The sequence below is a fragment of the Archocentrus centrarchus genome, chromosome 10 (assembly GCF_007364275.1).
Source record: "Archocentrus centrarchus isolate MPI-CPG fArcCen1 chromosome 10, fArcCen1, whole genome shotgun sequence".
Classification (NCBI taxonomy): domain Eukaryota; kingdom Metazoa; phylum Chordata; class Actinopteri; order Cichliformes; family Cichlidae; genus Archocentrus; species Archocentrus centrarchus.
In genome coordinates, this window is record NC_044355.1 from 20015329 (window position 1) to 20030398 (window position 15070).

Genomic DNA, 15070 nt, shown 5'->3' on the forward strand with positions numbered 1-15070 from the left:
AGGTAATATCACAGGTCCATAGTGTCTTCTCTGTTTTTGTCTTCAGTTTCAATCATCTCCATTTTGTCCCTGTGAACTAATTTGATTTTTTTTTAAAAATAGATATCAAATTTGGATAGCTCTACCTTTATTAACTATTTATGAAAATTCAATTCAGTGATGACTGGATCAGTCTGATTAATAAGTTGTGTTTTTTTGTAATTTTTCTAAACACTTCTTCTTGATGTTGCTGGAAAAGGTAACGGGGGCAAGGAAAGATGTAAAAGAAAAAACGACAACAGCAGTGCACTTGCAATAGGCTGCTGCAGATCTTGATATGGGTCTGCTGTGATGTCACTACATTGTACTAAAGATGGGCTACAAAAAGCAAATCTTACAGTAGATAGCTCATTTACGCACTGCAGCTTAACTGTGTGGTTTCATTCAGTCAGTGAAACTCTTATTACAAATTTATTATTAAATTTATTATTATTTATTAAAAATTTGATACATTAGTTGGATGAAATTTAACACATATGACAGCGGGGCTCAAGCTCAATCCCTAGTCACTGTTTTTAACCAATAAGAATAACATTAACATTATTTTATGAAAATAATTATGTTTATGCAAAATAGGTATAATAAAGTCAGCAATTTTGTCTCGCAGGAAAAAGGGAGTGCTAGGCATGTGCTAGGATCTTTACCAACTCTCAAAAAAAAAGTTATATTTAAGATTTGATGACAGTGCAAAGTTCCATCCATCCATCCATTCTCTTCCACTTATCCGGGCCTGGGTTGTGGGGGCAGGAGCCTAAGCAGAGAAGCCCAGGTTTCCCTCTCCCCAGCCACCTCCTCCAGCTCATCCGGAGGGACCCCAAGGCATTCCCAGGCCAGCCGAGAGATATAATCTCCCCAGCGTGTCCTGGGTCTACCACGAGGCTTCCTCCCCGCGGGACATGCCTGGAACACCTCACCCAAGAGGCGGCCAGGAGGCATCCTAATCAGATGCCCGAGCCACCTCAACTGGCTCCTTTTGATGTGGAGGAGCAGCGGCTCTACTCTGAGTCCCTGAGGGTAGGAACGTAGATCGACCGGTAAATCGAGAGCTTTGCTTTTACACTAAGCTCCGTCTTCACCATGACTGACCGGTGCAGCGTCCGCATCACTGCAGAAGCAGCCCCGATCCGTCTGTCAATCTCCTGCTCCCTTCTCCCGCCACTCGTGAACAAGACCGTGAGATACTTGAACTCCTCCACTTGGGGCAGGAACTCATCCCTGAGCCGGAGAGGGCACTTCACCCTTTTCTGGATGAGGACCATGGCCTCAGACTTAGAGGTGCTGTTTCTCATGCCAGCCGCTTCACACTCGGCTGCAAACTGCGAGCTGAAGGCTGCGAGCTGAAGGCCACCACCTGATGAAGCCAACAGGACCACATCATCTGCAAAGAGCAGAGATGAGACTCTGAGGCCACCAAGGAGGAAGCCTTAAGCCACCTGGCTACGACTAGAAATTCTGTCCATAAAAATTATGAACAGAATCGGTGACAAAGGGCAGCCCTGACAGAGTCCAACACCCACAGGAAACGAATCCAACTTTTTACCGGCTATACGGACCAAGCTCTCACTGTGGTTGTACAGAGACTGAATGGCCCGCAACAATGGGCCAGACACCCCATACTCCCGCAGGACCTCCCAAAGGATACCCTGAGGGACATGGTCAAATGCCTTCTCCAAGTCCACAAAGCACATGTAGACTGGTTGGGCAAACTGTCAATATCTACAGGGGGATTCAAAATATTTAAAAATTAAGATGTAGTCTTGGCAAAAGAGCTGGTTAAACTTGATCCATTTGATCAACCAAGTTATTTCTCAGGAATGATAATCTGAAAATGCACATCTCATCTAATTAAAACAAACTAACTGCAGCTTAAAAAAGATTTACTTTAACTAACTCGCTATGATATCATACTCTACTAATAACACTTACCAGATGTATATCTAATCCAACCAGGACAGCAAGCACAATAAAATACAATTAAATTAACCAAACAAACAAAAAAAATAAATAAATACTGAACCAGGCACTGTATATTTACAGGTTTCTTTCTGATGCATATGTGTTGGTAATGGTGGATTACAAGTTGTTGATTTATACAACTACAACTATACTATTAAATACAGAATTATTAGACACATTATTATTGGACAGAGAGGCCTAACTTGGTGTTTCATGTTCACTTTACTTGTCCAGGTCTCAATGTAAAATAGTGAGTAAATGTTTAAAGGTGGCAGAAGCTCGTACATCAAGGTCAAAAGTAAAGTCATGGCATTTACACATGGTCAAGTATGGATGACTGGTTCGCCTATGATGGGTAAGATCTGCCTGCAAAACCTCAGGACAATGTAAGGAAGGCACGGCCACAAATGCCCGGCCTGGTTGCCACTGTGAACAGACACAGTGGGCAACACACTATGTTTCATGTTCTTGTAAAAGATCACAAGACTTTCATTTTACAGCAGATGAAAATAGTGTGAGTGGTGCTAACTTAAAAAGGTTGTGGTATGCTTTGACCTGGGTTGGGGTATTTTTATTGGTGGAAATCGCCTAAAGGAAAATAAGTGTCAACATCTGACCTCGGTTTTACTGTAGATCTGACATAGCTCAGAAGTCACTCTGATACTACAGTCAGACTTTTCTATCATGGTCTTAAGTAAGACTAAGTTTAGTAACATCAAAGTAAGTTGTGAACATTTAGTAAGCAGTTTTTTTACATCTTGCAAGGTTAAAGTTTGGCTAAGGTTAAAGAGCATGACTGAAGTCTCTACATCTGTTTTAAAATCTGTGTTTTATACCTACTGATATTTTTCCCATCATTAAAACCATTATTAATTAAAGGCATGCACTTTAAAATATAATAATACAACCAAAAAATGTAAAAAAAAAAAAAAAATTGTCACCAGAAGTCACCAGTCTGCTGTCTGATTTAAGTCAGGAGTTTTGAGTGCCTGGTAAAGGCAATGGGGTTTGCAGGCATTACTGCATGTTTGGATGGCCCCTTAAAAAAAAAAAAAAAATTCATTCACACAAATCTACTACTGCTACTTGATCAGCCTAAATAAAGCCTTGCACCTTCTTCCTCGATGCTTCCTCCATTAAATATTGTGTCTTTTGTGGATCTAGAGAAAGCATATGATAGGGTGCCAAGAGAGGAAGAGGAAGAGGAAGTCAGGAGCGGCGGACAACTATGTGAGGGTGGTGCAGGAGACGTATGAGGACAGCGAGACGGTGGTAAGGTGTGTGGTAGGAGTGACAGATAGGTTCAAGGTTGGGGTGGGATTACATCACAGTTCTGTTCAGAGCCCCTTCTTTAGTTTCCTCCCTCTGAGTTCCCTTCGTCCTGTCCAAAGTCCCTTATATTTAGTTCATTCATGTTTCTGTGTTCTTCCTTGTTCAGTTCTCACTTCCTGCTTTATTTTATGGGTTTATTGTTCTTTGTGCGTTGCCTTCACTGCCTTTGTCTCATCTGCTGCCTTGCCTTGTTGACTTGCCCAGCTGTCTCCACTTCCACTAATTACCCTTCCATGTATATATTGTCTCCCTCTCCCCTTGTCCCGTGTTTGAGTATCTGCTTATGCTCCTGTTTGCCCGCTCAGTCTTTCTGAGTGCCAGTGTGTTTTTAGATTTCAATACTTTATAGTTTTGTGTTTATTTCAACCTCCCATCAGTATCCAATAAATGACTTGCTTTACGTTCACCTTAGTCTGCCGTGTCTGCATTTGGGTCCTCACTCCCTGCACTCCATTTTCTGACAAACAAGAACAGGCAAAAGACAAGAGGCTGAGCTGGATGCTGCACAACTGGAGATGTTAAAATTTTCATTGCGAGTGAGCAGGAGGGACAGCCCAGGTTGAGCGGTTTGGAGACAGAGCTGAGCTGGTTTGGACAGGTGCAGAGGAGAGATATGAATACAGGTGCTGGTCATAAAATTAGAATATCATGGAAAAGCTGATTTATTTCGGTAAGTCCATTCAAAAAGTGAAACTTGTATATTCATTCATTACACACAGACTGATATATTTCAAATGTTTGTTACTTTAAATTTTGATGATTATAACTGACAACTAATGAAAACCCCAAATTCAGTATCTCAGAAAATTAGAATATTATTTAAGACCAATACAAAAAAGGATTTTTAGCAATGTTGGCCAATGGAAAAGTATGAACATGAAAAGTGTGAGCATGTACAGCACTCAATACTTAGTTGGGGCTCCTTTTGCCTGGTTTACTGCAGCAATGCAACGTGGCATGGAGTCGATCAGTCTGTGGCACTGCTCAGGTGTTATGAGAGCCCAGGTTGCTCTGATAGTGACCTTCAGCTCCTCTGAATTGTTGGGTCTGGTGTATCACATCTTCCTCTTCACAATAGCCCATAGATTTTCTATGGGGTTAAGGTCAGGCGAGTTTGCTGGCCAATTAAGAACAGGGACACCATGGTCCTTAAACCAGGTACTGGTAGCTTTGGCACTGTGTGCAGGTGCCAAGTCCTGTTGGAAGATGAAATCTGCATGTACATAAAGTTGGACAGCAGCAGGAAGCATGAAGTGCTCTAAAACTTCCTGGTAGACACTGCGTTGACCTTGGACCTCAGAAAACGCAGTGGATCAACACCAGCAGATGACATGACACCCCAAACCATCACTAACTGTGGAAACTTTACACTGGTCCTCAAGCAACGTGGATTCTGTGCTTCTCCTCTCTTCCTCCAGACTCTGGGACCTTGATTTCCAAAGGAAATGCAAAATTGACTTTGATCAGAGAATATAACTTTGGAGCACTCAGCAGCAGTCCAGTCCTTTTTGTCTTTAGCCCAGGCGAGACGCTTCTGACGCTGTTACTTGTTCAAGAGTGGCATGACATGAGAAACTCATGTCTTGCATACGTCGGTGCGTGGTGGTTCTTGAAGCACTGACTCCAGCTGCAATCCACTCTTTGTGAATCTCCCCCACATTTTTGAATGGCATTGGTTTCACAATTCCCAGGGTGCGGTTATCCCTATTGCTTGTACACTTTTTTTCTCTCTATTAATGTGCTTGGACACAGAGCTCTGTGAACAGCCAGCCTCTTTAGCAATGATCTTTTGTGTCTTGCCCTCCTTGTGCAAGGTGTCAAAGGTCGTCTTTTGGACAGCTGTCAAGTCAGCAGTCTTCCCCATGATTGTGTAGCCTACAGAACTAGACTGAGAGCCCATTTAAAGGCCTTTGCAGGTATTTTGAGTTAATTAGCTGATTAGAGAATGGCACCAGGTGTCTTCAATATTGAACCTTTTCACAATATTCTAATTTTCTGAGATACTGAATTTGGGCTTTTCATTAGTTGTCAGTTATAATCGTCAAATTTAAAAGAAATAAACAAGTTTCACTTTTTGAATGGAATTACTGAAATAAATAAACTTTTTCATAATATTCTAATTTTATGACCAGTACCTTTAAATTTGACAAAGGATTTTGGAGATGGAGCTGAAGGAAGAGCAGGAGGCTAGGAACAGGGTCAGATGATCCGCTGTGGCGACCCCTAAAGGGAGCAGCTGAAAGAAGAAGAAATTTTTAGTGCTCTAAAAGACACTTCCACAACAGCTCCACAACCCAAAGACAAATCTAGAGGAAATCTCGTCTATATTTGTCTCTGGGTTGTGGTTGTTAATGGTTAAGCTCGACCTAAAGCATTAACACAAATAAAAGCTAATGTCAGTGCATGTACATGCTTTCTAAACCATTTAGGAAGCTTTTCCTTCATTTGAGGCACTAAAATATTTTGCTCATTTTCGCTTTTAAACGTCAGATAGCTCCTCGCCCCGCTCGCTCACGTGACTGCTTCGGGGCCGGAAGACATAATTACGGTAGACGTCAGCAAAAGCGTGCGCGCCACCCTTCAGAGGAAGCTGCACGCGGGATGTGTGGGACATAATGGTGGATAGGTAGGGAACACAGTTAAGCTAGCTAAGAGTAGCTCTTCAACTGTTGCTCAATTTCCAGTTGTTGTCTTGGACTCTTCCACCGCTCTGACCCGACAGCCGCTCGCTGCCGCAGCCCGCTTGGACTCAACGACGCCCTGGACCGCAGCAAAATGCCGAATATCAAAATATTTAGCGGTAGCTCACACCCGGACCTCTCTCAGAAAATAGCAGACCGCCTGGGTCTCGAGCTGGGAAAGGTTGTAACAAAGAAGTTTAGCAATCAAGAAACGTGGTAAGTTGTTTGGTTTGTTTTGTGGCTACTTCAAGGGAAATGCTTATTATTTAGTGGTTCCTTGTAGGCAAATATTGTAACCTAGCGACATGTATTAATGGGAAACGTGGTGTCACGGTGAAACTGCCGCGGTGTTGTCAGGAACTTGTAGTCCATGCGTGAGTCAGAGCTGATGCTAACCAGCTAATGCTCATCTACAGAGCCGCCTCAGTTGTCTCAGAATAGGTTTGAAATTAAATGTACTGTGTTGAGTCTGTCATTTCCTGACTACGCATGCTTCTCTTTTTAGTCTCAATTTAACACTCCAGCAGATCAAAACACATAGACACAAGCCATTGTTTACTCAGCCTCATCTGTCTCCTACCTGCCATGGTGTGTTAGCTCCACAGCCCTAATTGTTTGTTTTGGTCACCTCTCTTCTCTGGCAGCGTGGAGATAGGGGAGAGCGTGCGTGGGGAGGATGTCTACATCGTGCAGAGTGGTTGTGGGGAGATCAATGACAATTTGATGGAGTTACTGATCATGATCAATGCCTGCAAGATTGCCTCCGCCTCCAGGGTCACTGCTGTCATCCCCTGCTTTCCGTACGCCCGGCAGGACAAGAAGGACAAGGTGGGGGTGAGGGATATCTGTCTACTTACTTCTGTCATGCCATTTGCCATCCAGCATCATGACAAGAAGCTTGCAACCATGCCCATCAGCAACACCCAAAAGGGCATGTTTGCTTTCTCCTTTTCTTTGTTTTTCTTTCCCTCCTATGGATCCTTTTCTCAGTTAGCTGAAGTTGCATTTCCATTCCTCCCCGTGCAGCCCTTTGGATTTTTATTTATTCTCATTTTGACATTTTAATCATACTGCATGAGTGGAATGTTTTGCATGGTAATCTACTAAGTAAAAACTGTTAATGTTGTAGTGCAATCTGAGTTTGTTTCAGGGCCAGACACATAATTTTTAACTGTTTTGTCTCGTCTAGTGGGACAGAATTGATGCCTTTTTTTTAGTCAAGTTGTCACATGTACATATTAGTGAATTTTATAATATTAATATAGAGTCGTCATTACAGTGCAGACTGCAGTATTTGACTGCTGTAATTTTACTGAACTACTCAGCTCTCTCTAGTTTTATTTTTAGAACTGAGCACTGCTTGCCAGTTTGCTTATTCCATGTGACTGACGAGATCTATTTTCATTACAGAGCCGGGCCCCTATCTCTGCCAAGTTGGTGGCCAACATGTTGTCAGTATCAGGCGCTGACCATATAATCACAATGGACTTGCATGCTTCACAGATACAGGTTGGCAACACAACAGCACACGTCAACAAATCTGTTTCTGTTCCACTGTCCTGCTACCGACCAACCCTGTAAAATCAGGATATTCCTTGCCCATCGATAGGTGGAGGGAGGGACCAAAATTGATGAAGCTTTGTGGAAATATATAATTTCAGTTTCAAGGTCAAGGTCACCAAAAATGAAAACAATTAAAATAAAATCCTGTCATTGGTGAAAAATTAAAATTCATATCTCAGTGAAGTTTTTTGTTTGTTTTTGGGTTTTTTTAGGGTACATAAGCATAAAAAAAATCCTATTAAATCATATTTTACAGTTTTAAAAAACCAATAAAATAAATTTCTAGTAATTTATGGTGGAGTATGACAGCATTGGGTGGTATCTATTGCAGCGTAGTATCGGCACAGTATCGAAAATCTGGGATGGGCGAGGTATGTGCAAACCGAACTAGAGTGCCCTTCTAGTCCGGTTTGCATTCTAAACCACTGTGTGGCTGAGTTAATAGAATTTGCATTATAAATCTGACGCACATTTCCTTATGTTTACTTAGATGTTAACAAAGGAAGATGTACGCCCATATGTTTAATGCATGTATGCATATATCTCTGATTATTTGCAGGGATTCTTTGATATACCCGTTGATAACTTGTATGCAGAGCCAGCTGTGCTGAAGTGGATTAAAGAGAACATCCCAGAGTGGAAAAACTGTATCATTGTCTCTCCTGATGCAGGAGGAGCCAAGAGGTGTGTTCTACCCTTTAGCACAGCTTAACCTTCCCATATCATCTCTAGAATTTACTTTAGATTAACATTCTGTTGACTTCACTTATCTTAACAGCACTTTAATTTGAAATGCAAAAGTAGTTTAAATACGTTTTAACTGGTGCAATGCTTGCTTTTCTTTTGCAGGGTCACATCAATAGCAGACAGGTTGAATGTGGACTTTGCTCTTATTCACAAAGAGAGGAAAAAGGCGAACGAGGTGGACCGCATGGTCCTTGTCGGAGATGTGACTGATCGGGTTGCCATCCTTGTAGATGATATGGCTGACACATGTGGCACAGTTTGCCATGCTGCTGACAAGTAAAGCATTTTCTTTACCTTTTGAAATGAATAAGTTTTAATCTTAATGCAGTGCAAAAGACACGAGTGTTTAGGCTACTATGGAAACTAATCGATCGTTACTGAATCCCATTTAGAGACGCGTTTTACTCTCTCTCTCTCTCTCTCTTTCTCTCAGACTAATTTCTGCTGGAGCCACCAAGGTGTATGCCATCTTAACCCATGGCATCTTTTCTGGCCCGGCTATTTCGCGCATCAACAATGCCTGTTTTGAAGCTGTGGTTGTCACTAATACAATCCCTCAGGAGGAAAAGATGAAGCATTGTTCCAAAATACAGGTCAGGAAATAATTTTTCCAGAAACTGATAATCCTATTTCTGCCAGGTTGAGATGTGTATTTAGAGCTGCACATAGTCTTTATTTTTTCTGTAACATCTTGTTCTTCTCTGCCTTCAGGTTATTGACATCTCAATGATCCTTGCTGAGGCAATTCGCAGAACTCACAACGGCGAGTCTGTGTCATACCTGTTCAGCCATGTTCCTTTGTAACAAAAGCTGTCTACCATCAACCTTGTGCTATTAACACCAAATAAGAGAAGAGGAAATTCCCCAACTGAAACACAACCATTAACAAAGATGTTCAGCTAATTAATTGTTTTTTGGAAGGGGGGGTGGGGGGGTATCACAACTGTTACTAATACTGATCCAGTCTCACTCAAGTCCTTTCCCTTTGAGCGGTGTCCCTACATGCCTAGGGCACCAAAGCAATCACAAGCTACCAATTCAGGCTGGCATATTTATTTTATATGGATGAATAGTATTTATCCACTGTGAACGTTGTTCTTCTTTCATAACATTTAGAACCAGAGTTTCTCCTGACCATTTTACCTCTGAGGGAGTCATTTCAGTCAGTTGTCAAAGAGTTAATACAAATAACCCTGGAAGGTTTCTGTGGTCAGGAGAATTTTCTGACTTATAAAGCTGTTACAGTGCTTTTTGTTACATTGAACGATTGTAGTTTTTCGTTTTGCTTGTTTTTATATGTTTTGCGCTAGTTTACAATGCCACTGACGCTCCACTCAACCAAGTGTGCCTCAACAGTTTGAAACAAAATGTGTTTTCTTGTTTTTTGTTTTTTGTTTTTTGTTTTTTTTCCCCCCATTTCTCTCCTTTTCATTTTTCTGTTTTTTTTTTTTTTTTTCTCCACTGGACAAAGAACTTGAGTGTGTCTTAGCAGGCTGAAAACAATCTTTTCTAATGTTTCTTTCAACTCTTGAGGTGCGCTCATTGAGTGGGGTTTGCCCAGTGTCCTCGAGGGTCTGTGAGGAGCCTCCTATAGTCAGGTTGTTTGGTTTTTAGCTTGGGGTCTCTGCAGGCTGGAGCTTCCTTCAGAAATATTCACCTGCCTTTTATTTCTTTGTCTGGAGGAAGGAGTTGTCAGTTATGTGCATAATCCAAATCGTTTGTTATTCAGTAGAATGAATGTGCCAGTTATTTGAGGATGCATTCTTAATACAATTAAATATGCGTCAGATCTTAAACATGCCTCTTCGATGTCTGGTTTCTGACATATGAACCATGTCCCAATGAAACACATGAATTCAGGTTAGACAGCCACAGTTTTCTTTTTCCACATCAGATACATTGTTAGTACTAAAAATAATCAGCTTGGAAGCAAAGGCACAGCTTGTAAAAACCAGGATTCAAGACTCCTTGGAATTTTACCAGCTGATTAACCTGGGCTGTTACATGGGAGCAGATCACAGTTGGTACTAGACAGCTGGCAGGTTAATGACTGTAATGTGTGATGTCATAGCTGGAGATTTACATATAGTTCCTTGGGGTAATGTTGAGAAAAGTTCAGCAATGCAGTGCATGTGTGGAAAAGCCGGTACAGAAATCTATAAATATAATTACAACAAAAAGGCTGCAAACAGGATCATAGCAGGAAATGCTTATTAGGATGATGCACAATATTTTAATTGCACAGGGTGTAGCTTAAGGCTAATTTCTATCAATAATCACTAGCCAGTGGCCACCAGAAAAGCACTATCTTGTTTCCTGTTATGTGGCTTTTTAATTAGCTGGGGGGATTTTGCATTAAACATTATGAACCCTGTTTTTATATCAATCATGAATTTTTTTAGGCGTTATATTTTGTGAAAGCAACTTTAATCAAAATGTTAATACAAATTAAAGGATTCTGTTTCCCTGCCAGATGTCACTTCGTGGCAGCGTGGAGAGTGTTTTGATACATTCATGTTTTGGAAGGCAAAATTAGGAGTATAGCTCCCCAAATATGATCGACTGAGTTAGTATTTATACATTATCGGTTACTGGATTAGTAACTGCAGTATTTTATAAATACATAAAAATAACGTAAAATATCCCAACTCGTTATTGATAAAATTCCCATGGAATATCAGACTTGTACATGGAACACACCCTTCTTCCGAAGCGCGCGCGTGGGAAGGGGGGGGGGGGGGTGTTGACTGACAGATAATACAACCAATCCATGATGTCGTGACGTAGCTCGTCTTGTCCAATAGTTATTCTAGATGAGCGGCTCACAGACAACGGAAGATCGATGTTTCGGTCGTCTTGCCCACTTTAATCTCATTGTGCATCGCTCGCTGGAGGAGCATCATCCGTGATAACTACAGGAATGAGCAGAAATCAACCCTCTCCCGGTGCAGCATTGAAAAACAAATACACGTCTGCTCTGCTTTCAGCTTCCAACGCTGAAGTGTTGAAAATAACGGTAAAGATTGTTTTTCTAGTAGAAACACCTGACAGAGTAAGTCAGTGTTTATGATGTTACTATAAATGGATGTTATTCTATGGGTGTGACCACCCAAGGGATTTTCTTTATATTTCTTGATTTTCTGTTATAACTGGCTATGCATGCCTGATTGGATTTACTTATTTTTTCTAAGATCAACAATGGCAGGCAGTTCTGAGAGTAAACAGGAAGCAGAGGGCTATGGGAACCTAATGGTTCATTTCCAGAGCTACTTACATGGTGGAATCTCCAGCTTGCTGTCCACTCTTCCCATTTTTATCGTGTTCCCTGTCTATAAGACTGTTTTTCGTCAACAAATCCACAACACCCCTGTTCACAAGGCAGTGGGGCAGCTCTACAGAGAAGGACCTGTGAAGCTCTACAGGGGTGTGGCTCCACCATTACTCATGAAGACACTGAATGGCACGCTGCTCTTTGGCCTCCAGGACACCCTCCTCCGCCAGCTCTATCTATCATCCCAAAATATCATCCCTACCAATGCCCTGCCTGCTCTGGCTGGGTTTGGGGCAGGTATTATAGAAGCTGTGGTTTTTACGCCCTTTGAGCGCGTTCAGAATGTTTTGCAGAACAGCCAGAATGACAGCCGTCTACCCTCACTGAAGAGTGTCCTTCTTAGGCTAAAGGCAGAGAGGATGGCTGCAGGCTACTACAGAGCCTTCCTGCCCATTGCAGCCCGCAACGCTCTGGGGAGCTCCCTCTATTTTGGACTGAAGGGGCCTGTATATGTTGCTGTGGCAGAGCAAGGGCTCTCTCCAATAGCCTCCTCTTTCATCTCAGGAACGGTGATCTCAATGGCAGTCAGCTTGACTCTGTACCCACTGTCTGTGCTTGTGGCAAACATGCAGGCACAGGTAGGCGGGGAGGTCAAAGGTGTCACAGCATGCTGGGCCCTGCTCTGGAAATCTCGTCATCGGAGTTTGGCTCTACTGTACCGAGGAGGTTCCCTGGTTATCCTGAGGTCGTGCATCACTTGGGGAATCACCACCGCTATTTATGACAGCCAGGAGAAACGGTCAGGCTGAAGATACGTGGATAAGACCTTTTTAAATGTTATTATCCAAATAAAATGCAGTTGCATTTACTTTTTTTTATTGTTCAGGGTTGTAGACTTTTCACAGAAGATATTTTGCCTCATAATTGGAAGAAAACACAAGTATTGACAAGCCTTTGCAGTGTGGGAGTGAGCCTGTACGAGCAATCCCAGTATTCCAGTATTTGTTACTTCCACCTGAGCTTGTCTATTGTGGTGCAGAAAAGTGTCTAAAATCGCAGTCAGTCAAGCTAACAAACAGCTAATTTTGTGTGTCAAAATGTGCAGTCAAGCTGAGGGCACCACTGCTGAGACTTGAATCCTGGTTTCTGAGATGGGTTTAAATATTTCTCTTTTTTATTTGTAAAATGTGATTATGGTGCTTTTCAGTCACATATGCCTTGAATTTTTATTGTTTTTGTAAGGGAACTTCACCAGTTTTACTCATGAAAGTCATTTTGCTTATCATGAGTAAGGCTCAGCCCCTGAAAACAGTCATCTAATGGCCTTGTGGTTATTGTTATTATTTTTATTTTTATTTTTTTGTAGCATTTTTTTAGGAAAGACAGTAAGGCAGTCCGATTTGAATAAGGGATAATTAAATAGGCAGAAATATAGATTCGTTTTCTAAAGCCTGACAATAAGGTTTATCTCAATTGATTTTTAAAAACCTGGATACTTACTAATTAACAGTTTGGACAGTCTAAAAAAGTGATTTGCATATGAAGAAAACTGACCCACATGAGGGGCTACAAGTCATATTATTGATTTTTTTTTTTATGCTGCCACAAGGGGGACCCCTAACACAGTGGTAGCACTAAGTCCCTGTACTGCTCATATTAGTGCAAAACCAACTAGCTGTATGTTCACTGTGTTTAATTTCATGTATCATATGGAAACTACTAAGCTATGCAGTCCCAAGGTTTTATGGGACCTTAAACAGAATTTGATTTGGAGCCACAGGTTAGTCTGCTCATCCCCTGTGTTGGGCCGGCTCTACACTTCTGACACACTCACTTGTGCCTCTTCCTGTGCTTTTATGAGGTAACTTAAGTTAACAATGTCAGCCAAGTACACTTATCTCTGGAAACACCTTGAATGGGCATACACACTGAAAAGAGTGCAGACTGCAGCTTGCAAGGTTTTATGTGTTGTGTTATGACAGGTTTTCTGTACTTGCTGGCACAGTTATGTTGTAGTTCTGTATAAGACACTGTGGGATTATACTGGATTATTTTCAGTCTTGCACCTTTTAATGGAATGGATTGGTTCTCCAGGATTGTCATTGTTAGCTGATGATTGAAGTTAAAAGTCATTCTTCTTACAGGTGAAGTTAGAGATTGTGCTACACGTTTGAAATGTTTTTGTTTGTGTGAAATTATATTTTCTGGACATTTTGTGTGCTAAAGGGGATACAACTTACTGTGTATTATTACCTCACCTCTGGCCCTTTTTTTTAAAAACTTTTTGTGTCGTTTAATAATGAAAAAAAAGACCCTTCCATACTTTATGTATGTAAAACCTGTGTTCGTATCTGTGGGTCCCACTCTTTGTGCAAAATGCACATTTTCTTTCGGCTCAGTATTCATGGTGCGTATTTAAGCTTTCCACAAAAAAAAAAAAAAAATTTAAATCATACTAAGCCATCTATGGTCATGATATTGATTACATATGAATTAAAAAACTGTAAGAAAAAATGGTTGCACTGTTTCCTGACAACAAGAAGGTGCTGCACAGTTTTCATGCTTTTGTTCTGCTTGTGGAGATATCCAAAAACACTCTGTACAAATCAGGAAAAATGCTGTGCTGCCTCATGTCCAGCTGGTGTCCCCACACCCCAAGAGTATCTAGCTGTTTCAGTTGAAGGCATAATACACTGCTCAAAAAAATAAAGGGAACACTTAAACAACACAATATAACTCCAAGTAAATCAAACTTCTGTGGAATCAAACTGTCCACTTAGGAAGCAACACTGATTGACAATCAATTTCACATGCTGTTGTGCAAATGGAATAGACAACAGGTGGAAATTATTGGCAATTAGCAAGACACACTCAATAAAGGAGTGGTTCTGCAGGTGGGGACCACAGACCACTTCTCAGTACCTATTCTTTCTGGCTGATGTTTTGGTCACTTTTGAATGTTGGTGGTGCTTTCGCACTTGTGGTAGCATGAGATGAACTCTACAACCCACACAAGTGGCTCAGGTAGTGCAGCTCATCCAGGATGGCACATCAATGTGAGCTGTGGCAAGAAGGTTTGCTGTGTCTGTCAGCGTAGTGTCCAGAGGCTGGAGGCGCTACCAGGAGACGTGGAGGAGGCCGTAGGAGGGCAGTAACCTAGCAGCAGGACCGCTACCTCCACCTTTGTGCAAGAAGGAACAGGAGAAGCACTGCCATAGCCCTGCAAAATGACCTCCAGCAGGCCACTAATGTGCATGTGTCTGCACAAACGGTTAGAAACTGATTCCATGAGGATGGTATGAGGGCCCGACATCCACAGATGGGGGTTGTGCTCACAGTCCAACACCGTGCAGGACACTTGGCATTTGTCAGAGAACACCAGGACTGGCAAATTCGCTGCTTGCGCCCTGTGCTCTTCACAGATGCAAGCAGGTTCACACTGAGCACATGTGACAGACGCGACAGAGTCTGGAGATACCGT

At 41.8% G+C, this 15070-nt stretch overlaps 2 protein-coding genes across 3 annotated transcripts; both read left to right on the forward strand.

The window, feature by feature from the left end:
• Window positions 1-5861: 5861 nt before the first annotated feature.
• Window positions 5862-10114, forward strand: prps1b (phosphoribosyl pyrophosphate synthetase 1B). 2 transcript variants are annotated; one of them, XM_030740018.1, is made up of 7 exons: window positions 5862-6224; window positions 6653-6842; window positions 7419-7517; window positions 8131-8255; window positions 8421-8594; window positions 8752-8911; window positions 9030-10114. In XM_030740018.1, exons 1-7 carry the CDS (start codon window positions 6103-6105, stop codon window positions 9120-9122), a joined length of 963 nt encoding a protein of 320 aa, XP_030595878.1. In that variant the 5' UTR covers window positions 5862-6102; the 3' UTR covers window positions 9123-10114. The 2 variants fall into 2 exon arrangements, with proteins under 2 accessions (XP_030595878.1, XP_030595879.1); XM_030740019.1 differs by having other exon boundaries at window positions 6653-6836.
• Window positions 10115-11173: 1059 nt separating this feature from the next.
• On the forward strand, window positions 11174-14082 carry LOC115787014 (solute carrier family 25 member 53). Its single transcript, XM_030739565.1, has 2 exons — window positions 11174-11334; window positions 11510-14082. The coding sequence occupies exon 2, from the start codon at window positions 11517-11519 to the stop codon at window positions 12396-12398; it is 882 nt and encodes a 293-aa protein (XP_030595425.1). The 5' UTR covers window positions 11174-11334; window positions 11510-11516; the 3' UTR covers window positions 12399-14082.
• Window positions 14083-15070: the final 988 nt, after the last annotated feature.

Bases quoted from the DNA above. Each gene is read 5' to 3' on its own strand.
- prps1b (XM_030740018.1), top strand. From the start codon at position 6,103: ATGCCGAATATCAAAATATTTAGCGGTAGCTCACACCCGGACCTCTCT. The intron at 8,256-8,420 runs GTGTGTTCTACC...TTTCTTTTGCAG, and splicing joins GATGCAGGAGGAGCCAAGAG to GGTCACATCAATAGCAGACA. The intron at 8,912-9,029 runs GTCAGGAAATAA...CTCTGCCTTCAG, and splicing joins AGCATTGTTCCAAAATACAG to GTTATTGACATCTCAATGAT.
- LOC115787014 (XM_030739565.1), top strand. From the start codon at position 11,517: ATGGCAGGCAGTTCTGAGAGTAAACAGGAAGCAGAGGGCTATGGGAAC.